Here is a 23,390-nt window from a genome sequence, read left to right on the forward strand (position 1 = left end):
GTACTTCTTGATCCTGGTCCCAAGATTCCTTGATCGCTTCTCACTCCAGTGTTTGATGAACTCCTAGTTGCTCGATCCCTGGTGTTCTTGAGCTCTTGCAATTGAGAAGATAACTCTCTCAATTGTGTCATTACTTCTTGATTGATTAGTCCTTGTTGATTGAGGGTCTCTTCCACGCGAGTCATCTGGTTGAGGACTCCTCTACTGGTGATGGTTTCCTCCAGTTGAACTCCCTGTGGCATTGCCTCGTCTGCTGAAACTCTTGCTGGATCTTCCATGAAATCTTCAGCTTCAGCTTCAGCTTCAACCTGCTCTGATACCAATTGAGAGGACCTTGTTCCTCTATTGAACCTTTTGCCTGTGCTTCTGGTCATTAGAATTCTGATTGAGGGAAGGGAAAAGTTCTAAAGAGAGAATTAAGGAAGAATTTGAGGGAGGAAGAGATTTAGATTGAGTTGAAGAGAAGAAATCAGTTCATTTCATTCATAATGATCTCAGTTTACAACTCTTCTTTTATACTGTCGCTCTAAGCAAAAGAAACAAGAAACGTGCACAAAACGTGCACGGACCAAAAACAGACTTAACTGTTTCTTAACAGTCTGTAACAACCCTTAACTACTTGTAACAGATTCTAAACCTTTATTACAATGACCCCAGACTTAAAGGTATTGCACACAGCTCCCCAAGCCTTCGTTCAATCCCTGTTCAATCCCTTCTGCTGATGTTCCAATGTGATGTTCCAGTATTCCAGCTCTTCCAAGTTCAGTCCCCAACTCACCCGACAGATTCAGTCCCTGACACACGCCGCCACGAGATCCTCCTATCGGAACTCCAGTGCTCCGCCACGAGATCCTCCTCCACGAGCGTGAGCTTCTCTCTCAGATCCTCCTCAACGAGATCCTCCGCCACGAGATCCTCCTATCGGAACTCCAGTCCCCGCCGCCACCGTGCGTGAGCTTCTCTCTCAGTTCGTTTACAAACTCTGGGTAATAGCAAGTTCATTCATCAGTATCAAAATGTGCTAGAAAATTTTTCTTTCTTTTTTAATCTCTTAAATATTCACCTCCTACACTTGATGGACTACCCTTTTGGTTGCATCACTTTCAAACTGGCACAATTTGTCAATTGAATCCACTAATGTAACACACATATAACTGGTTTCAAACTGGCATAATTCGTTTACAAACTTTGGGTATTCCGCACATCATTATCCTTCAGGATTTTTAGATGTTTGTCACTTGGAATTTTATATTTTTAAATTAGTCTACATATCATTGGAACTGTAATGTAGTATCCCCATTCATATCAGTTACTTCAAATGAGTTCCTATGGTAAGCTGTGTGAATTGGGAGAAATATACCATCAGTTTATAAAATATAATATCATGATAAACCTATTTGAGTTTAAAACTATCAAATAAGTCCCCTTAATTTGAGAGTTTAAACTGAAGTTGATATTTGGGTATTTTATAGTTGTTTCTTGATGAATCCATGCATCTCTTTACACTATAGAGCAAATGCCACTAGAATTCAGTCAGGCTTAGAACAAGCACAAGAAAAAAAGAGAGGAAGAAGCATATATGTAGCAGATGTGGGGAACTCGGGTATTATAGAACTAGTTGTAAAGTCAATTTGCCAAGGTACAATTACTTTTTTTTTCATATGTAGCTTTTTTGTTAATTTCTTATATGTTTAGTTTTTTTCAAGTATAGAATTGTCCTATATCATGCACAATATCTGATTATTTAAAGATCTCTTTACACTAGAGCAAAGTGATTATTGTGGTTTGTCCATTTATTATTGCTTGATGTGGTCTGATTTTCCTGGTTATGAATTCCTTGTAAGAAACTAGTACGATTAGTGTCATCATCCCTTACATCTCATTCTTATGACAGATTTGTGCTTGGTCCTTTGTTGTCTGATTTTAAGTCCTTGATTGTTAATCATCTAGTTGCTAAGTTAGTTATTTATCATTGCAATGCCTGTTTTGTTTTACTCGCTATCTAAATTTATCATTGCAATGTCTGATTTTGGTCCTATATCATGCACATTACTGATCATTTTCTTCACTATTTAATTTTTAAAAACTACCAGTTTCATACTTTGATTTTTCAGCATTATTGCTTCTTTACCTGTATTGTTTATTCACTGGTACTCTTTGATCACTGTAGCAAGAATACGATGGTTTTTTTTTTTAAAAAAAAACCGTCCACTGTGAGGATTATCATTATCCTAAGATAGTCATATATAGCTATTGTTTGCAAGCATTGACATGAAACTTACATTTGAGAAAGTATACAAACGCTAAAGAGGGAAAACAGTTGGCAGAGAAAACTCATTTTATCATTCGATGTGGCCTCAAATAGCATTGATTAGCAAATGATGATTCTTAAAGCCGAATACAAATAATCAGCCAATATTTCTCATTACATCACATTATTTATGTATGATTATTTTACCTGTGTTCATCCCCGTATTTTCTTTTTTGTAGGTAAGAGTAAAAAGAAATCTGCAAACAAGCCGAAGGGTGCTGCTTCAGTAGATGCCATGGTAGAATGAGTACTGAATTGAGCTAGGCAGAAAACTTCCAATGTTTGGACTTTTATATTCAAGAATTATAAATTGTTGGAAGAAGATGGGTAGATTGCACATTTAAAAACTTGTTGAGCATTTTGTAAGAATTCCGTTTGATAATCTTGCCTTAGTCAAAGATTGCCTAGCATTTGTTGTACTTTTCAGCCAAACAATTCTTCTTGTACTTTGTTTGAAGTTCAATTGGTATGTATCTACATCAGCTCCAAACTCTGAGGGAATGTATCTGTATGAAATTCTGTATGAAATTCTGGAGGTCTGTTGGTGATTATGATTGCCTAGCATTTGTCGTGCTTTGTGGGCTGAATGTGTTGTTGCATTGCAGTGAATTGTTGGGGATTATGATTGCTTCCGCGGTGAAATAATAGATGATGTTTGTTTCTTTATAGATGTTAGAATTGTACAGCAAGAGTACATAAACACAGTCTATGCCCGCACATAAAGTACATAAACACAGTCTATGCCCGCACATAAATAAGCACAACAAGAATTTTTAGCTTAACAAGACCAAATCCCACAAATACAAATAAATCAAAAGCATATGCCCACACATAAGATGCACAAACTCTAGAAATATTAAGTACAAACCAAGCATAGAATAATTCAGTTCTAGAAATCAAACAAAAGGTCAAAATTGAGTAGAATTGCGCACAAATCATGATACAAACTGACCACAAAAACGCTCAAAATTGTGTACAAACTAAGTACAAAATGACCCAAGTTGTGCAAGCTGATCCTCACATTGAAGAATCATACACGAATCACATCACATGTTTCCCCTAATAGAGAAACCAACAAATACTGCAACGATACATACTAGAAATATTAAAATTGTAAACACTGAACCTAATACAAAAGCATAGATGTACTTAATAGCAGTTTCCCCAGGTTTTCCCTTGTCCTCAAGAAGATTATGCCCCTCTAGAAACATTTGTTCTTGAACACAAACATGTGGCTGCACATGCCTTGAGCTGGATGCTGAATCACGCGCGCTTAAAGTGCTTCTCCCATTCACTCAAAGCCTCTTCATACGTTGCATACCCTTTGTAGGAGGAATTTGGGAATCTATCAACTTGAGATTTGCATTCCTCCCAATTTTCAAAAATACCACAACGTCGACCTCTCTTTACAACATTAAAACTCTTTCTTGCCATTATATCACCTGTAAATTTGTGCCTTGAAAAAAGATTATCAATGGAAAAAAGACAAGTGAATATCAACTAGTTACGACTATATACTGGAAATTTCATGATAAAATCTTGTTAACTCATACTTCTTTTTTCCTTCTTTACTCATTCTCAGTCTGATATCAAACATTGTTAGTAATTTTTCTAGTACTCATTTTCAGTGTAGTATTAGACATTAATAGTAAATGAATTGCTTAAGACAATATGCCCTTGCTAACTTGCTCATCTACCTAATTACTTCTTTTTTAACACTTAGACAATATAATTCCACCATGAAAATTCTCTTTTTTTTCCTGTTCTTATTTATTTATTTATGTTTTTGAAGACAATGTATCTCACAACTTGGGGAACCTCCATATTACAAGTCAAATATATATATTTTTAATCACAGACAAATATCTTATTATAACATATATGGCCCTAAAAAATTTTGATGAGGTTATATGAGTTACAAACAATAATGCTGCTGAGTTGAGCCATTATCTCAAGAGAACTACCATATTATAACATGCACGATGAAATTATATGAGTTCAACCAAAAAAATTAATAGGTTCAATTTCATGAGGTTAAAATCACAAAATCAGGAGACCTAAAATATAAGCTATAGAATAATTACCTGAAAATGTGATACCTTGATGAGTTTCAGCGGCGTCAACGGAGACGCAAGCAGCGACGGACTAAACGCTTGAGCAGCTACGACTAAGCGCTCTCCCTCAATCAGAATTCTAATGACCAGAAGCACAGGCAAAAGGTTCAATAGAGGAACAAGGTCCTCTCAGCGTGTGAGAGATCGAGCGAGGGAGTAGGGATTCGTGGCGGGGGACTGGATCGCGTGGAGGAGGAGGTCGTGGCGGGTGGCGGCGCACTGGTTCTCGTGGCGGGGAAAAAACCGACGAGCAATTGGGGATCTGAGAAAATTGGGGAGATCGAACGAGGAATGTTGAAGAAACCGACGCACGGTGGCGGGGGACTGGATCTCGTGGAGGAGGACCGCCTTGTAGCTCGTGGAGGAGGGAGATCGAACGAGGAATGTTGAAGAACTGGATCTCGTTGGAATTGGGGAGAGAGATCTGAGTTTTTGAGATTGAATGGGGAGGAAGAGGGATTCTCCAAATTTGGGGATCTGAGAGTTACGGAGGGAGAGAGAGAGAGAGAACGTCCTTTTTTGAGAATCGCGGTGTGGAATTTTTCAGAAAAACCCAGGCAGCGCTCCGCACCGTGCACTGGGCAGTGCTTCTACAGTTTTCTCATATATATTATATTATATATATATATATTAATAGTATATATATATATATATATATATATATAATATATATATATATATATATCATATATATAAGCCCTATTACAAATCAAACATTGTGTCTACAAGTCGAGCCGTGTTTGCTATAGATGCAAGCGGATCAAATAGTCAAATATTTCTTGATTATTGCCGCATGTACTACAGGCATGCCAGGAATATACTACTAATAATTGACATTCTAACATATATACCTCACTCAAAACTCAAGTGCGGTATTGGCTTAGGAAGCAATCTTGAGTTTTGCGAAATGAGACATTAATTAGAAAATTTCTTTGACTACAAGGGCATGTGAAAATGTCTGGTGCATATGGTATTGACGTCTTGATGTGCTGTGTATATATTATATATATATATATATAATATATATATATATACCCTAGTATATATATATATATTATATATATATATATATATATATATATATATATATTATATATTAGCATGATCCATTTTTAAGTTGACATAAGAATATAATACTTATATATATATATTATAATATATATATATTATATATATATATATATATATAATTATATATATATATATAGTATATATATATAGCATTAATAGTTCATGCACCTTTATATATATTTATTCCTCTATAATAAGGGGAGGATCCAAGATTTACTATTCATGCTACAGTAAATTATTACTGTAACGTTAGTACTTAAGATCAGGAGGGTACTGTAGCATCTTAAAAATATTACGCACTTACAAAAACTGTTTTTTTCAATACAGAATTAATATAGCGGAAATATATATATATACACTCATTGATTCATGCACCTTTGTCTCGAGGCCAAAAGTCCTTTCCATAAGAAAAGGCGTTTTTTTTTATGTGCGAATGGATGAGGATACGCTTGTGATGACGAGATACGCATATAGTGTACCTTCATTTCCCAGTAAATCTATGAGTACTACCCTTATAAAACTATGGTTATTCAATGTTCATTTTCATTCTTTTGTCCAAAAAATAATGGGATAAAATGGGACCACTAGCTAGTTTTAACGTGGGTATCTCATTAATAAGTAGGGCCTTTTCCTCTCCATAAACTACATTTAAAATAGGGTTATTCTCCAGAAACTATTTTTCATTGTCAATAAATATTAAATCACATTTAACTTGTATTTTACTGCAATTAGCTTTTAGTCAAGTTTTTCACTATTAACCACAGCTAACCTAACCTCCACTGAGCATCATTTCTCTAATATGCTAGACATCTAAGAGCATCTCCAACAGCTTCCCCAAAATTTTCTCCAAAATGGAGAAACAAAAGTCATATTCTCCAAATTATTTTTGCTCCAATTCCAACAGCTTCCCCATTTTGAAAAATCGCATTTATTACAATAATAAAGCTCTCCCCAAAAATTTGGAGAATGCTACAGATTTGGGGAAGACTCTCTATTTTTTCTCCTCCTTCCCTATTTTGGGGAATGAAATGGGGAATCCGTTGGACCAAAAAAAGCTCTATATTCTCCAAATTTAAGTATTTCAAGAAGATGGGGAAGCTGTTGGAGATGCTCTAACATATCCGATAACTAATAATTACAGCAGAATGAAAAAAACTTAGCACAAAAGTGAGTCCAGACGGTTGACCGCGACAAGAACCCGTTTGAAAACAGTCCGTGTATAAACTAATGGGCGGTCCATAAAACGTGGTTTCTACGTACCGCTCCTAGTTTAAATGTGGTTTCCAGGGGGGAAATCCTATCAAATATTTAATCTTTTACCCTTTTTTTTTTCTTCCTCGTTTCCTTTCCCATTAGAAAATCAAGAGTCGAATCGCAGCTGAACAATGTGGAAAAAAAAAGGGGGGTGAAATTAAAATACTGCAGGCTACGGTGTCCTCAACGCAACAAATATCTCAGTGTTTTCGTACTTTAGGCAAAGTTCCCTCGGCAACTTGAGAAGCCCAAGTGGCTGGCTGGAGTCCGGAAATAAAAGATATCTTCGAAAAGGGGGAGGAAGTGTACACCGCAGGATCAACCGAAACCTCCTACCGTTATCGCCGACGGACGGCCGGATCTGCCCCAAAAAACATCGGAGCCTGACGTGCCGCGCGCTCGTTAAGATCTGTGGAGCCCACGCCCGAGGGCTGGAACGTTCCCTGCCGGCCGCTGTACACGTGGCAGAGGGAGCGGGTGTTCGGTTGGTTTTGTATTAGTTCGGTTTTTGCCAACGGATTCCGCCCCCACTTTCGCACGCAATCCCTTTTCGGCTTTTCCCTAATCTGCCCTTGTAGTCTCTTTCCTACTTGTTAACGTACGTACTAGACCGAAGCTTCTTTTTAGGGGGTGTCTGTTTCTGATATGGATTTCATCATCGGATTTGAAATCCATAGTTATTTTAACGTGGACGGGGATTTTTAAAATGTTATTTGTTTTATCAATATTTTGTTTGTTTCAAACTCAAATTTTAACATTACAAATTTTAAAATTTGGGATCTACCCTAAATCATCTCTCAAAGAGGGGATTTCACAAATGCTATAATATACTAGTTTTTTTATTATTTGGGTATTCAATATTCCAAAATTTATTTTGATTCAAACGAATGTTATAGAATCCATAAACTCAAAAAAAAACACTTTTTTATCCTAGAATTTGTAATCCACCCTATATTACAAAAAAAAAATTGAAACAAACACCCCCTTATATTATGCTAGACCCAAAAGATCTTTTTATTACAAATTAAAGCACATCTAGCAATGATCCAAGGGGGCTTATACGTCAATTTTGTGACTTATCGGTCATTGAGATATGTTTGAAAAATAGGTAATTTGACTTGCAAGTTGAAAAAATATATAAGCTAGGGTAACCTAGCTTATTTTTTGTTGGCTTATGAGCCATATAATTTGACTAAGTAAATAACAACTTTACCCCTTTACATTTAAGAAAATTCAAAATATCTCTTTTTCTATCTTCAACCCCCTTTTGATGATTGACAATAACAATGAATTATAAGTCACTTATTTGCTAAACACTCTACTATAAGAAATTTATTATAATATATTAAATTTATCAAACACTTTGGATTGTATTTACTTGACTTATAACCCACTTGATGAACTCTGTTCAAAAATATTATTTACCACAGCATAATTAACTCTTAACAATTATATGGATTTGCATTATTGTCCTGCTACTTAGGTTTGCCCCTCCTCTATCTCTCTTCGTACTTATTGATCTCTCTCTTCCCGCCCTCACTTTCCCAATTTCTCTTGTTCTCTTAGACCTCAATCTCTTTATTTTTCCCATAAAAAACATAGCGGTCAAAGCGAAAAAATTACATCAATGGTAATAATTTTTTTTAAAGATTTTATTATTTATTTTTGTCTGTTTGATACAGTACTGATAGGCATTTTCATGATTAAATAATTTCCCCTTCTAATTATCACCAACTCTCCTGCTCTTATTAAGCTCATCCCGAATACAAGTATGTATCGACGCTGACTGGACTGGATAGCAACTGAAAGACAGTGGCGTCTTTTTAAAAATATGAAGATGTAGGGACTCATATTGAAAACCTTAATTCTATACATAATCTGTTGCTGCTCAAGGGCAATTCCGTCTTTGTACCAATACCAGAAGGCGACTGGCTTTGAGTGGCGCTGGCCTGGCTAAACTTCAAAAACCAGCTGACGATATCCCAGACGACATGTCGGTAAATTTTTACCGGTCACCGTTAAGGCAGCAAGCACCCCCTGGGCGAAGTGCGCGCACGAATCCCGGTAAAACAAGTAAAGAAACATTCATCTTCATTATTATATCATTATTTTGTTTGCAATATAATAATAATAACATAATCTATATAAATAGAGAAAAGGTTGAGGAAAAGAGGTTATTACCTTTGTTGAGAAGAGAAATTCCCCCCATCGAAAATTGAGAGGCTACCAGAAGAGAAAAAGATCGAATTTTTAATTTCGTGAGGAACTGAAAAGGTTTGATTTCAAATGGCTACCGGTTTCTTCGGTTACGGCGGCGGATCTGACGGCGGTGGTCTCCTGAAGCGATCTCTGACGGAGCTCGAGCGGGCCAGCAGCAGATTCAGCACGCGCTCTTTCTCGATCGGTGAAGCGGCGGACGCGAGATTCTCAATTCTCCGTCGTCGTCGTCGGCCTCATCGGGAATCACTTCGACTTCCTCAGAGACCGCCAGGAAAACCCTAAAGACTGCTCCTTTGCGCCTCCATCATCTTCTTCGATCAAGAGCCAGCTTCGGGATCTAGAAAGGCAGCTCCTTTTCGACGACGACGACGACGTCAGCGCCCGCCGGCATCCGCCGTCACCAGCGAGTGGAGTGACGTCCTCTCGCGCCGTCTCCGTCCGCCGACGACGTCATCCTCGTCTTCAACCTCCGCTTCTTGCTCTCCGAACTCTCCGCCTCATCAAGCAACTGCTTCTAGAAACCGCGACGGCGATCTTGCGAGAGCAACCTCGGAGGTCGCCGCGCGAATCTCGCCGCCTAAAAACGCGCGGGAAACCCCGCGGCGACCCAGACCAAAAGGCTGGCTTCAATGATGATCTCGCCCTAATCGCGCGCGATAACTCGTCGCCCGTCGCGACCCTAACCTCGCCGGCGTCGGAGCTCTGCAGTCTAGAGCAACCCAAAACAGGGATTCAGATGCTCTACGACGCTTCCCCCATCTTCACAACCTCGCCACGTAGCGGCCAACTTCGAGATTCTCGAGCGGCGAAGGATATCGAAAGATCACATCGCGACTTCGATTTGGAGCAAGGGGGTCAATACGGCTTCGCTATTTAACGCCGGTCGCCGAGCGAAATCCGCCACCGTTTGCTCACGCCGTTAGTGAGCATAGAACGGCCGTTTGCGACCCGACTCTTGGGCGACAATACGCCGAGGAGTGTTCAAACAACCTAAAGGTTATCGGCAACAAGATCGTCACCCTAGCGAACGCGTCGGCGTGGTCCGTCCGCGCGTTCAACGTTTTAAACCGGAGGGCATCGGAGCTCGGCGCGGGCGTCGCTGCGGGAGCCCGACGAGTGCCTAGCGGTGATTTGTCGTTCATCCTGTCGAGGATCCCGCTGAAGAGCGTTTCCGCGCGGCAACCCACGTGACAATTTGCCCGGCGGGTGAAGTCCCTCGAGCCATCATTGTCACGCTCGTCGAGCAAGAGATGAATGCTAACACCGCGCCATTTGCGACCCGGTTCGGTGAAGCCTGTAATTACTACGGTTCGGTTCTCGATTCGCTCGACGCCGTGATGAGCCGGGAGGACCGGAGCCGGTTCAGGATCGAGTGCGCGCTCGGTCGAAAGGCTAGCAACTCGATTGCGTGTGAAGGAGCGGATAGGGTCGAGAGGGCTGAGGTTTTCGGCAAGTGGAGGGCGAGGATGAGTATGGCCGGGTTTAGGCCGGTTCAATTTGGATCGGATGCGGTCGAAGCGGTCAAGGTCCGGTTCGGTTCGATGAAAGCTAACCCGGGTTTTACGCTCGAGGAAGATGCGGGTCGCGTTGGGTTTGGTTGGATGGGTCGGGTGCTCACGGTGGCATCTGCTTGGCGTTAGGCTGAGGATATTTCTGTTACTCTTTTTATTTTTCGTGTAATTTATTAATCATTTATCACGATTAGTTGTAATTAATGGGAGTTTAGTGAGGGTGTTGTTGATTTTTTTTTTCAGAAAAATATAGACTTCGTTAATAGTAGAAACTTACATTAATAGTGAGGAGCACGCGACCACGAGGTGAAGTTATTTGGGTTTATGAATAATAATAATGTAAACCATCTCCTTTGAAAATAGATATTGTCCATGTATTTTAGGTGTCATGCTATTATACTGTCTCTGATTTGTTGTTTCTTTATTGAGATGTTTATTTTGAAAAAAAAATTATAGTAACGCTTTTGATATTTTTAAGTTTATCAATAAAAAAATTGATCTTAGTTGGTATTCATCTTGCAGGCGTTTGTCGAATCATAATATATTATCATGGCATACAACAACATTTTAATACTAACTCGTGTAATGTGTGCAATACACTGGCAACAGCTAGTTTTTCTAATAAAAATTGATTGCTTCTCATGATTTTGTCATAATTAATGAGCCTTAATGTGGATATTATTGATCGCTAATTACTTAGGTGCCGTTTAGGAGGAGTTAAAAAATGGGTATGAAGCGTTAAAAGTAATTAAATTCCGTTTAGATTAGAGTTAAAGGCTAATTTTTTTAATGTTAGATTTATGGGTTAAGTACACTAATCATGCAAAAAATTTCAAAATTTGTTAACTTTAACCTTATCTAAGTTCGAAATTTATGTTTTGACTCCCTCTCCAAAATACAAGTACACAACAAATTGGAGACTATAAATATTCATAACCTGAATATATAACAATATTCATCCCCCCCAGTGGACGTGAAATCATAGGTGGACAAGCTCAAATTCAACACGAACAAAAAGAGAGAAATGTTAAGATATCAACTCCCAAGCGTGGATAGAAGTATTAGAATATTATTTAGCATTAGAACATCTCCAACAGCTTCTCCATTTCTCATTTTTGAAGAATTTAGTTAGGTTTTTGGTCCAACAGATTCTCCATCTCATTCCCCAAAATAGGAATGTATGAGAAAAAATAGGGAAGCTTCCCCAAATCTGCAGCATTCTCCAAATTTTTGGAAGAAAAAAAAAGATTCTTCAAAATTAGAAAGCTGTTGGAGTTGGTGTAAAAATAATTTAGAAAATATGACTTTTGCTTACTTATTTTGGAAAAAATTTTGGAGATGTTGGAGATTTGCTCTTGCCGACTCTCTAAAGTCTTTCCAAATCACAGCTAATATTAAAATGTCAAAGTAGCGAAAAGCCCTCTAAATCCCTTGGTGGCCTTTATAATATAAAGCTGCGATGTCAAAAGTAGCCACGTTCTACTTCTTTGGTGGTTCCCGTGTATTTTTTTTGTTCGTAAATATCGTACTTTTACTCTTGCAAATGTGAGAGGCTAATTTGTGGCCCACATAAAATTTTTCTTCCTCGAGAGGAGAAACGATTTAACTCTAATACCGTCTCAATACGTAATTTTGTGGGGGTTTCAGAGCACTTCTATTTGTTGTGGGGGTCTCTTTGGAAAAAGTTTCCGCGTTCGGATGCCGACTCGTTGTGTTTCGTTTTTTTAGGTAAAAAAAAATTTTAGGGGAATCCGCGTATCACGTGGTAACGCTTGCTCGTAGTCGACAGCTGGGTTCCGTGATTTGATTAGTTCGTGGACGACGAGGAACTCGGTATTGATCGTTCAACTGATGATGACGGAGGCAGTAATAAGCGGACAAGTGTGTTATTCAGTTGAAATTACGTTTATTCTATTTTTTTTAAGGGGTTGTTTGGTTCGTTTCCTTGATATAGAGAAATGCAATTTCATGTAAAGAAACACAAGTTTTAAGTTTTCCAAACTTTTCCAAGAAATAGATTGTTTTGCTTTGGTTCGCACATAAAAAATGGTGGGAAACCAATGTATTTATTTTTCTTGTGTTTGGTTCGCATAGAAAAAAAAGAAAAACTTTTGTAAACAAAGCAGAGAAGGAAAAAAATCTGACGTGACAGAGTTTTTATCAATTTCACTTGGTTGGGGAAGAAAATCGGAGAGGGAAAAAAATCTTAGTTTGCGGCGATTTCAGTAGAGTTTTCTCTCTTCCATCCGAGCGAACCAAAGCAGCACAAAAAAATGGACGGAAACAAAAAAACTGACGTGGAGAGCTAAAAATCTGACGTGGAGGGGTTTTCTAAGTTTTCTACCCCTTATAATAGCGAACCAAACAGCCCCTAAAAAAATTTGGTAAATTGCTGATGTTGCAAAATTTGACGGTAGATGCACGACATTGGCTGTGAATTTACGAGAACTGTCAAGTATAGGAAAAAGGAAGATATAAATCGTTGTTATTGCATGTTAAAGTTGAACTAATCTTAGCTCCAAAAGAAAAAAAAAACAGAGAGAGAGAACCTGAAGCGAATAAGACATCAATTTAAGAATCACAGTTCAGTTCAGTTCAGTTCGAGCTCGCTTTTCTCTGTCAGTTGTTGCCTTGCCTCGGTATACGGCTCTTAAGTTGAGAATCAGCAAAATAAAAAAACGCCGACATTATAAAATTTTCAGCAGATACACGTTGCTTAAATTTGCGAGGCATTCGTTGTTGCTCGTAAGAGAGACAAGAACAAAGACGCTACGCAAGCAACAAATACCAAAAGATAGAGACAAACACCAAACTCCACGCTATATAAACAAGTATCTGTTAACAAGAAGATGAAGTTATTAAGATAGAAACAGTTGCAGCTTCAGTTTCTGTCACATATATCAGATGCACTGCATTCACAATTGAGAATGACATAACACGCACACGCCAAGCCAAAAGTTTTTTTTTAGTATTTTTAAGGAAGTTGCCAGCTTCGTCAGATAATATTAAAACATGCAATAAGCAATCAAACCAGTGGGGGGTACTGCTTCGCCTGTTGCCTCACCCGTCTCTTGTATTCCGCTGGTTCCTGGAAAATAGATATGAGCGAGAGAGACGAGTATGCGGTTAGTAACAAAAGTCGAAAGTCGCCAACTGCATCCAAACTCCTATATATCCATTTACTTAAAAGCAAAAGTTTTAAAAAATAAGGATTAATCCTAGGGTAGCGACTTATACTCCCTAAACTTTTGCGATGTTGAGATGTGACGTGGAAATCACAGGACCATAAATTACTTCTTTTTTCCCCTCAATCAATTTACAGGGCAATTTACTCCTTTTTTTTCATTTAAAAAGAGGTCAAAAGGTAATTATCCAGTGATTCTCACGTGATATCTCAACCTAACCGTCAGAATTTCAAGAGATGTAAGTGCTAATAAAATAGTACCGGAGTCATAATGGTTGCACACCCCATGATATCGTTGACCTAATGGACGATATGACACCAGGGGTGTTATGTGATAATAAAATAATTTAAGTCGTATAAGAGGCTATACTCCCATAATAAAGGGGTGTAACTGTACTTATAATAACCTAAAAATATGCAAAGTCACTAATGCATTCAAGTGGAAATGTGTTCCAACAACAGGAACAGGAAGTATGTGAAATTGTGGACGCGCTACCAACTCCAACCCCTAATTGTACACAAAACGGACGGATGAAGCAACCGCCCCACCCCCCAAAAAAAACCCCACCCAAAAGGAAAAAAGAAAAGAAAAGAAGGAACAAACCTGAATGAAGAGGTGGTAACCGTCAGTCTGGGCAGGATCAGCAGGATTTGGCTGATCGAGCAGGTCTTGAATCCCCACAAGAATCTGCTTCACAGTAATAGCTGGTCTCCATCCCTGTAATATGTAATTGTAGAAATTCATCAAGAGATTATATTAAAGCGGCGACTTTGTAAGTGTCTTACACTAGACAATTAATTGTATTCCTTCTTACGCTGTCCTCATTAAGAATTGACAGGCATACTGTTCCAGAAGGGTAGACATTTGGGTGGAAGAAGCCTTGAGGGAATTTGCACTTGGGTGGTTTGCTCGGGTAATCCTCGCTGAAGTGAAGAGTAAGGGGGAAATAACCGCCTTCCCAATCAGTCTGGAGATCAAATATAAGATCCATTTTCATTTTGACATGAATAAAAATCCACTTGATATTTGCAAGGAAATGGTAGAAGTAAACGGAACACGATAAGTTCTTACAGCTAAAAGGTTAAATCAATGTAAAACCAAAAACCTCAATTTCACAGGAAGAGTAATTCAAAAGCAAAAAGAATTTATAACTTTGATCAAAGCTGCAAACATTTTCATCAATTTAACCTATACAGTAACCGCCATGAGAAAATTGTTTACTCCCTTCACCAATCTTCACCCATCATTTCAGAAAAATTGAATATATTAACCAATGAGTTTAATATCGGAAACTAATAAATGAAAATCTTCTCGTAGTGCTTGGATGTATACAAAGACAAGTGCACCGGTTAGGAGTAATAGGATTAAGGTGCTTGTGGGAGAATGGCCAATCAACAGTAAACTTGAATTAAGGGTGCAAAAGGATGGAGGTTTCTTGTTGACTGAGGGTGTTGTCTTTAAAAGAAAGAGTTGAACTGTGAGTGAACAGCTCAATCCAAATCGAATGAACACCTATGTAAGCTCCACATGTATAGAGTAGTGAACTCTCAAATAAATTAAAGATATCATGCAACAGCGATCCTAATTGAGAACCCAGGAGTGATACAGTAACTTGCAAGTGTACACTTAACAGCATGTCGGAAACTACACCATGAATGATGATGACAAATATATTTTTTAGGGTTTTACATCAAAACCATCTTAACTTTTACCCAAATTGATGAATACCACATTTACTTCATTTTTTTTTTTTTTGATGAATACCACCTTTACTTGCTTACATCCTTTCAATGTCACACCAATTTCTATTTTCAGCCTAAAAACTCTGAGATCTGACTGAAATACCCTCCAACCCCTCACGTGTAAAACACGTGTACCCTATTAACTCACCCGACCTTATTAACTCACCCAACCTAACCTAGGTAAAAGAAAGCACATGAATCTCACATGCCCTCTTCTTCTTCTTCCATTAACTCAATCTTCCAACATTAAACCTTGCCCACAACCAAAACTCTAGATCTTTGTCCGCTGAACCCCTCTCCAGTTCTTCTTCTTCCATAAACCCCATCTTCATTCTTTCTTACATTTCCCTAGTGTTTTGAGTGATATTGTTTCAGTTATCAATGACTACTGAATATTCAACAGGTTCTTCTTCATATTCTCATGGAAGATCTATGGACGTTTTATGCAAATGCAAATTGAGAGCTTCAATGCTAACTTCAAAGGTTGAAGCTAACCCAGGAGAAGGTTTTTCAGTTGTCATTTCTCAAGTCCTTCAATTTGTGATAAAAGATGTAATTTTTTAATGTGGTATGATGGTGAGATTGTTGGGAGGCCATATACTTCAACAATGTGATTATGTTTAGTAAAAACTTTACCACCCACATACTTCAATGATCCCCTATTCTTTTCAAACTTTCCCCCAATATGATACTCTACGGCCATAAATTCATACATCCTGAAATTAAAAAAGAAAGTACATTAAATACCCCTGTTTGCTTATCTTAGGTTAATCAATGTATAAATTGAAATACCACTTCAATAAACTAAATAGAAAATCATTAACCTATACTTTGACAAACTTTGCATTTAAATACCGCCATTTAGTAAATGTGACGCTATTTAACTCAAATTACACAATTACGACAAATTTCACAAGTAATTAAGCATCACAAAGCACAATTAAGTTAATCATAACAATCAAATTTTTTACATGTCGCAGATCAACACAATGGCTAATTTGCCAATAATTACTCAACATATAAACATAAATTAAACAATTATTTTCATTTTACACAACAATATAAGCAACCAACTTGTCCAATTTAACTCATTTCTTGTTCATTTGCCAAAGCCCTAATCAACCCTAACCCTAAAATGCACGGGTAAAAATCAAATTACACAACTACAATCTACCAAAAACCTAATTCAAGTTCTCACGCCCAACCAAACCACATGCAATTGGAAAAGTTAACATTACATTACCTTCACTTGAAGACTCTAACCCATCACAGTCAACCATCCAACAAGAAAACTCTTTTCCAGACTACGATGTCAGAGCCCAACCTCCGTACAAGAAAGATAATCAGATCCCACACCTAAATCGAGAGAATTTTGAGTTTTTCCCCTTAAAAATGACGGGTACTAGATGGGGGATAAAGAGCGCGCTCAAACAGTTAATGTTTTTTTTTTTGGGCGAGAATTTAGTGCGAAGGTGGCGGAGGTGGGGTTCCATTGTTGGTTTTAAGGTGGGGGCCAAAAGTTAAACAGAGTTAATGGGGTGAGTTAATAGGGTACACGTGTTTTACACGAGGGGTTGGAGGGTATTTCAGTCAAGTCACAGAGTTTTTAGGCTGAAAACATAAATTGGTTTGACAATGAAAGGGTATAAGCAAGTAAATGTGATATTCATCAAAAAAAGTAAAGGTGGTATTCATCAACTTGAGTAAAAGTTAAGGTGGTTTTGATGTAAAAACCAATTTTTTTTAAAAGAATATCCAACTTGTTTATATTACTATCTATTGCCCTAAAACTTGACTATACAATAAAGTATGAAATTTACAAAATTTAACAATGAAATGGTCGTAAATGAACAATTTTCAAGCATGTGACTATTTAAAGAACGAGTTAGATATCTTTAAAGTTTGCATCTTAAGGGATGCGATTAAGATTAACATTTGGGATCATCGAGAAAAGAATAAATTCAACATTTATTAACCATTCCATCACATAAAGTTAGGTGAGATGACATCCCATATAGGTCCCATTTCCACCCAAAACAATCCACAACTTTCTTTACGGAGTAGGTAACAAAAAGACCTTAAAACACTTCAAAGGACAATTCTACAAAAAAAAGCTATTCTATTATTATCAAACTCTCTTCCTATTTTCCTAAACACCATCTGAACTTCCAAAAATGCTCAGAAGCTCGTATAGTTGTATCCAACTAACTCTTAACTATTTGAAGACAATTAGCTATAACCTAGCTTCAGTATTGTCATAGCAGAAAGGTTGCTAGGTTTTGGGCAGGCTTGCAAATCTACAAACCCAAGTTTTTTCGGTTCAATGTGGAGTACTAAGCTGCAAGCTCATGTGTGCTTACTTGACTGATAAATCCAGGCTTAAACTTAACATGACTATTGGTTTACTTCCTTACATTGTGTATTACTGATGGCAGATCCTTGCATTAGTCATGCTTAAACACTTAGAAAGTGAACTACACACAGGACTGGAACCACTTAAATAATATGTAATTCCAATTTATGAATGTGGCTTAAACAGCCATGTCAGCGATATATGTTAAAACAGCCATGTCGTCTTCTACTTCAAACAAACTCGTGAACCAAACTGGACAGCATCACTTTACCTCTAAAGTGAAAAAGGGATTCCCCTCGAGGGAGGAGGCTACAAAGTTGACCTATAGCCTGGGTTTGGCTGAAACCACCAAACCTGGCACTGGAAGTCGAAATGGATTTTCAAGCTTCGTTTGGACCTTGGCTCGGAAGCCTTCACCTGTTAGTAGGGATCTGTTACCCAATTGATCTGTCCTGAACCCTAGCCTAATTCGGACCCTCATCTAGACTTGATTTGAACATGATCTAAGCACTAAGATGGTGAATCACAGGTGAGAATAGACCCATCTAAACAATACTGCAGTCACCAATTCACTAACGCAGCTGGAATTCAACAACTTTCATGTCAAACAACTATTTCAACTTTTAATTCTGGAGAAGAAATTCATATGAAACTTGCCAGCGGTTATGGATTTTTTGGCTACAAACTCCAGATAGTAACCTTTTTCAATTTGAATCCCCCCATGAACATGATGTTTGATATAATTGTTAACGACATTTTACATAGCAAATAAATGAGTTTCCAGAAATGTTTCGGGACCCCACATATGATTCCATCAAAGAGAACCATAATTGGTAGCCCAATATTGTTAGGGCTCAAGCCAATATCCTGTTTGTGAGTATAATTGCAAATTAAGCTGACTGTCAGAGACTTCCACATGAGAGCACACTTACATTCTGCTTTGAACACATGATAGATGATAATTTAACTAGACTGCCAACCTAACCAAATTTGAGCTCGAGCTGATCTGAAATTTGGTTGGTTAAGAGCAACCTAAGGTCATCATGCCAAGGGAGGTTTAATGATCAAAGACTGTCAACCCGTAGAATAAACAGGTCGGATCTCAAGTCCAGCTTTTTAAGCCGCATTACCTGACTCAACCAATGTATCATCTTCCATAATCAAATAAAATTTACATCTAAAACAAAATTAGACAGGAAGGAAATATGCAGCAACTTGGGAAGCCTTCATTAATATCGATTTCAAGACTAGGTCGGATTGAGTCATATGCGCTAAATATCACGTTCCAAGTGTAAACCATCCACTAAAAATGACTCATATAGAACCAAAGCTTTGTCAAAGAAGCCAAAAGAAGTTTCACGGTTGACCATCGGGCTCTTGGTGTCTTATCCATCGTAGTTATTCGGTTATGCAAATGCTGACTGGCAACTATCTATATCTATGGCTGATCTTTGCTGGCAAACCATTACAATCTTTGCATGCTAGTCCATCTCCCTAACAGAAAAGTATCAATAGATATATCTACATAGAGAAGATACTGATATTTATGTATTTGAGCGAAGTTACTGATATCACACAAACTTGTACCAATCCATTCACATATAAACTCTCTTTCAAATTTCCTGGAAACTAAAGACATAAACAGTAATGGTAAGAATAACCTCATCTCTAGGGACTAGCTCTAGCATCTTTCTGACTCCAACCTTTACATGCTAACATTTTCTTTTTAGAAGATTCCAAAGTCTTTTACTTATACATTTGTCTTTTTGCAAACATGTTATAATAATTTTTCTTTTGACTTTGTATCCACTAACCCCATGTCAACAATAAGTTATTCTGTATTCCAAGCAACTAGTTTAGCTCACCAGCTTCTTCTAAAGTCCTCTAACCCTTAAAATATACACATATTTGTACGATTGTAACCTTTACATGCTCTCTTACAGTGTCTTCATGATCATGTGACTTCATGTATTGATCTTACAAATTTTGTAACAACAAAATTGTAAAAGAGAGGTATTTAGATGGAAATAAGGAGGACAGCTAACATGTTCTGTCGAAGGCAGCAGTTTTTCCACCATAAGGGGAGAGATGTTTCGCTAGGTCAACCAATGCTATACAGTTAAACAGGGGTCGAAATAAAAAGGAACACACTACTAACTATGATCATGATGTTGTCACTCGAGGCCATGAAACCATGTTCTTCCAAAAGACGCAGTCCAAGGACGGTTTACAAGTGCTAACTATATTTGCAGGTATAACAGGTTTATAACGAATAAAAAAAAGAACCACGGATGTCTATTATCTGGGAAAGCGGAATGGCTGCAGCAAGTTGCAACATAAAAACAGAACAAGTCGCTTCTGGAAGGATCGATTCATTGAACCGGACAACCATACATGAAAAGAACAGCAAAGGACGGTAGGTAGTAGCAGCTCCGCTACCAACCGGATGAGGCTGACAGGTGGCCTGTTGGTCATAATTTCGGGTAAACAAGACTAAATTCCGCAGAAACACAGACCAGTCCAAAATCAAAGAGGGTAAATGCCCATGTCCATCCGACACTTGAAAACACCAGTAAGGATTAAATTTGCGGCTGCTGCGCCTTCGATATGATAGCATACATAACGAACAAACAGGTAACTAGACAAGGGGAAAACTTCGATATCATGAAACTATGCCCCCCATCACATATTCAAATCTCCACTAGCTCAACATTGTGTTACTTACAACTATTGTTAAGATTTCGCAAGGAATCCTTCAATTGAGATACCCTCTAGCCTTTCGTATAACCGAAATAAATTAAAAGTTTAGGAATTTCTAGCGTTAGGGTTAACGCATGGTCAATGAAAAAAAAAGAAAAATTGACAGAAAACCGAACACGATAGCGTCGAGGACCAATCGTACCCCTTGCTTCCCGGGGATCGTACAGTGCCAGACCATGAGATTCACCGATCCGTCGGGCAAAGTCTCGGGCTTCGCCACAAAACCCTAGGAATCGCCAAAAAAAATTCAGAAAAAAAAAATCGAGAAAAATAACGATCGAAAGAGGAGAGAGAGGAGGATTACGAACATGAGGATGATTCTTGCGCCAAGCTTTCCTCTCTTCTGCGAGTCTTCCACGAGCGATTCCTGACATTATCGTCTTCTACCTTCTCTCTCTCTCTCTCTCTCTCTCTCTCTCGCTCCCCCTCCCCCTCGTAGTCGGCAATAAAGTCTCGGCCCCAAAAATTAAAAGGGTTTTACTTTTTTCAATTTTATTCCTTTCGGATTTTGATGATAAAATAATATAAAGGGCACGATGCGTAGAGCGTAAGCTGACTTTCTGGAGCTTTAGTCAGACCCGGCCCATTAGACGTGGGCCCGTTGTTAAAACCTTATAGGCATCTACTGGAGGCCCATGCGGCTTAAGGTCCGTTTTGTACTCTCCGTTGTTAAAAACAGTGGTCATGATTGAGGGTGTTTCCGTGTCCTAGTGTTATTTGAAAAAACTATTCTCAAAATATCAGTATTTGTAAAACTACCCTTCAGATCATCAACTTTGGAAAGAAATATCACTGAAGTCGACAAATCATCAGCCTGACGGGTAAAAATTTGTTTGTTTTGGGGTTGTTTGGTTCGTTTTTTAACTCGGTGGAAAAGTTTTACACCGCCTCCACATCAGATTTTTCGTGACCACGTAGGATATAAGCTTTCCGTCGGTTTCTTTTCTCATCTTTGGTTCGCTAGGGTTGAAGAAGGGAAACTCGCTGAAAATCGCCGCCGCATCAGATTTTTTTCTCTTCCCCAATTCCTTCCTCAACCTCGTGAAATCGACGAAAACTGCAGCCACGTCAGCTTTTTGCCATATAAACAAAAGTTTTTCCTTTTTTCCCATGCGAATCAAACACAAGAAAAATAAATACATTGGTTTCCCATCATTTTTTTTTTGTGCGAACCAAAGCGAAACAATCTATTTCTTTGAAAGGTTTGAAAAACTCAAAACTTGTGTTTTTGTATATGGAAATTAATGCATTTCCTTATATCTAGGAAACGAACCAAACAGCCCCACTTGTTGATAATATTTGCATTGTAGTTACAAATTGGCCTACTAGGGATGCTGATTGATTGATTCAGGGATTTCCTTTTTTTTTTCCTTCCAAAACTGCTGATTTAAACGGTAGTTTACGAATGTTAAGATTGAGGATAGTTTAGCAAATATCCATGGTTTAAAGGGTATATATAATTTAAAAAAAAAACCTAAGTCAAAGAGGATTTTATAATAACCCTTTAAACTTAAGCCACGTCTATTCTGTTCCTAATAGGATACAGTCCTACAAATCCTTCGTCTATTCTGAGTACCCAGTTCTATATAAAATGATCAAACATCAACTTCAATCTGCAAGTTTTTATTTATTTTTTTCAAACCAATCAGATGGCGGAAGATGATGAAATAATCGAACCAACCCTCACCCTCAACGAATTCTCGGAAGTTACGGACGATCTCGACGTTGTCGAATGGCTCGACGACGACGATTGCACGTTCAAGTCCTTGTGGGCGAGAAGTCGAGAGTTGGAGGCCGACGATTGTTCGACTTTGATCGATGTCACGGTCGAAATCGCGAAGAAAATAGGAGTTGAAGGGGTTTTGGAGATCGTGGAGGAGGAGATTGTTAGAGGGCAGGGTTGTGATTATATGGAGCTGGTGATGCCTGCAATACGCAGTAGGATTTCTTGTTCAGTGGAAGGGAAGGTTGAAAAGATTGTTCCGAGGAGTAGTTCAGGGTTTATGTTTTGTTTTGCACTTTTTGGTTTTCTATTCGTTAATAGCTTATTGTTTTTCTCTTTGGGGTTTGGGGTTTGCTTGTTGAGATGAAGTGAGGCATTGCAGTGCATTTTTTTTTTCCTTCCCTTTTTTCTTTTCTATAACACAGTCCGGAATCGAACCTAAGACCATGGGGTGCATGTATTTTTATTGATAAGTGATGAATAAAGAGTTCGTTGGTATGTGATTACAGTCTTATTTGTAAGCATAGTTCTACATCAGAAGGATTAAAAATAAGCAGTGCATTTATGTTATATGACTAGTTTAGCATCAGAAGGATTGACGACAATAAAAAATTACGATCGCTTAGTATGTAAGTATGAAAAATTCCCCAATGACCCAAAATATGGGACCAACAGGGGGAGATGTGAAGTGTGTCCCTCCTATTGCATAATGAGCTGGCCAGGCCACCTCATTACGCAATAGGAGTAGGACATCTCAACTATCCCCCTGTTGGTCCCATATTTTGGATCCCTATAACAATACTCATATAAGTATATATAGCTCCATATCAAAAGGACTAAAGATCGATGAACAGCTAGCGCATTTAAATTATACCAAATTTCCAGACATTATTAACCTTGCAATAAATAGCACCAATATTCTCAACTGCGGACGGCAAAAAAAAAACATCCTCAAACACTTGCCAACAAAATCAATCAAATTCCAAACACTATCATCACAAAAGTGAAGGATCATAATCGCAAACTTCACTCTCCAACACAGGCGCTGTCCTGGCCCCCACGGCGACCGGAGCCCTGACATGGCCCACCATCGCCACCCTCAGCACCTCCTCCTCGTACTCTCTCCTCTCCATCTCCTCCACCCTC

At 38.3% G+C, this 23,390-nt stretch overlaps 1 protein-coding gene and 2 pseudogenes across 1 annotated transcript; 1 reads left to right on the forward strand and 2 right to left on the reverse strand.

The window, feature by feature from the left end:
• Nucleotides 9,253-10,841, forward strand: LOC109835537 (annotated as a pseudogene).
• LOC109835650 (SUMO-conjugating enzyme SCE1) lies at nucleotides 13,277-21,000 on the reverse strand. Its single transcript, XM_020403626.1, has 5 exons — nucleotides 20,830-21,000; nucleotides 20,664-20,747; nucleotides 14,481-14,633; nucleotides 14,270-14,383; nucleotides 13,277-13,569 (listed from the first exon to the last, which is right to left on the reverse strand). The coding sequence occupies exons 1-5, from the start codon at nucleotides 20,893-20,895 to the stop codon at nucleotides 13,507-13,509; spliced, it is 480 nt and encodes a 159-aa protein (XP_020259215.1). The 5' UTR covers nucleotides 20,896-21,000; the 3' UTR covers nucleotides 13,277-13,506.
• The window catches only part of LOC109835539, a 4,156-nt pseudogene continuing 3,898 nt past the window's right edge, over nucleotides 23,133-23,390 (reverse strand).

Source organism: Asparagus officinalis, chromosome 3, assembly GCF_001876935.1.
Source record: "Asparagus officinalis chromosome 3, Aspof.V1, whole genome shotgun sequence".
NCBI classification, from domain to species: domain Eukaryota; kingdom Viridiplantae; phylum Streptophyta; class Magnoliopsida; order Asparagales; family Asparagaceae; genus Asparagus; species Asparagus officinalis.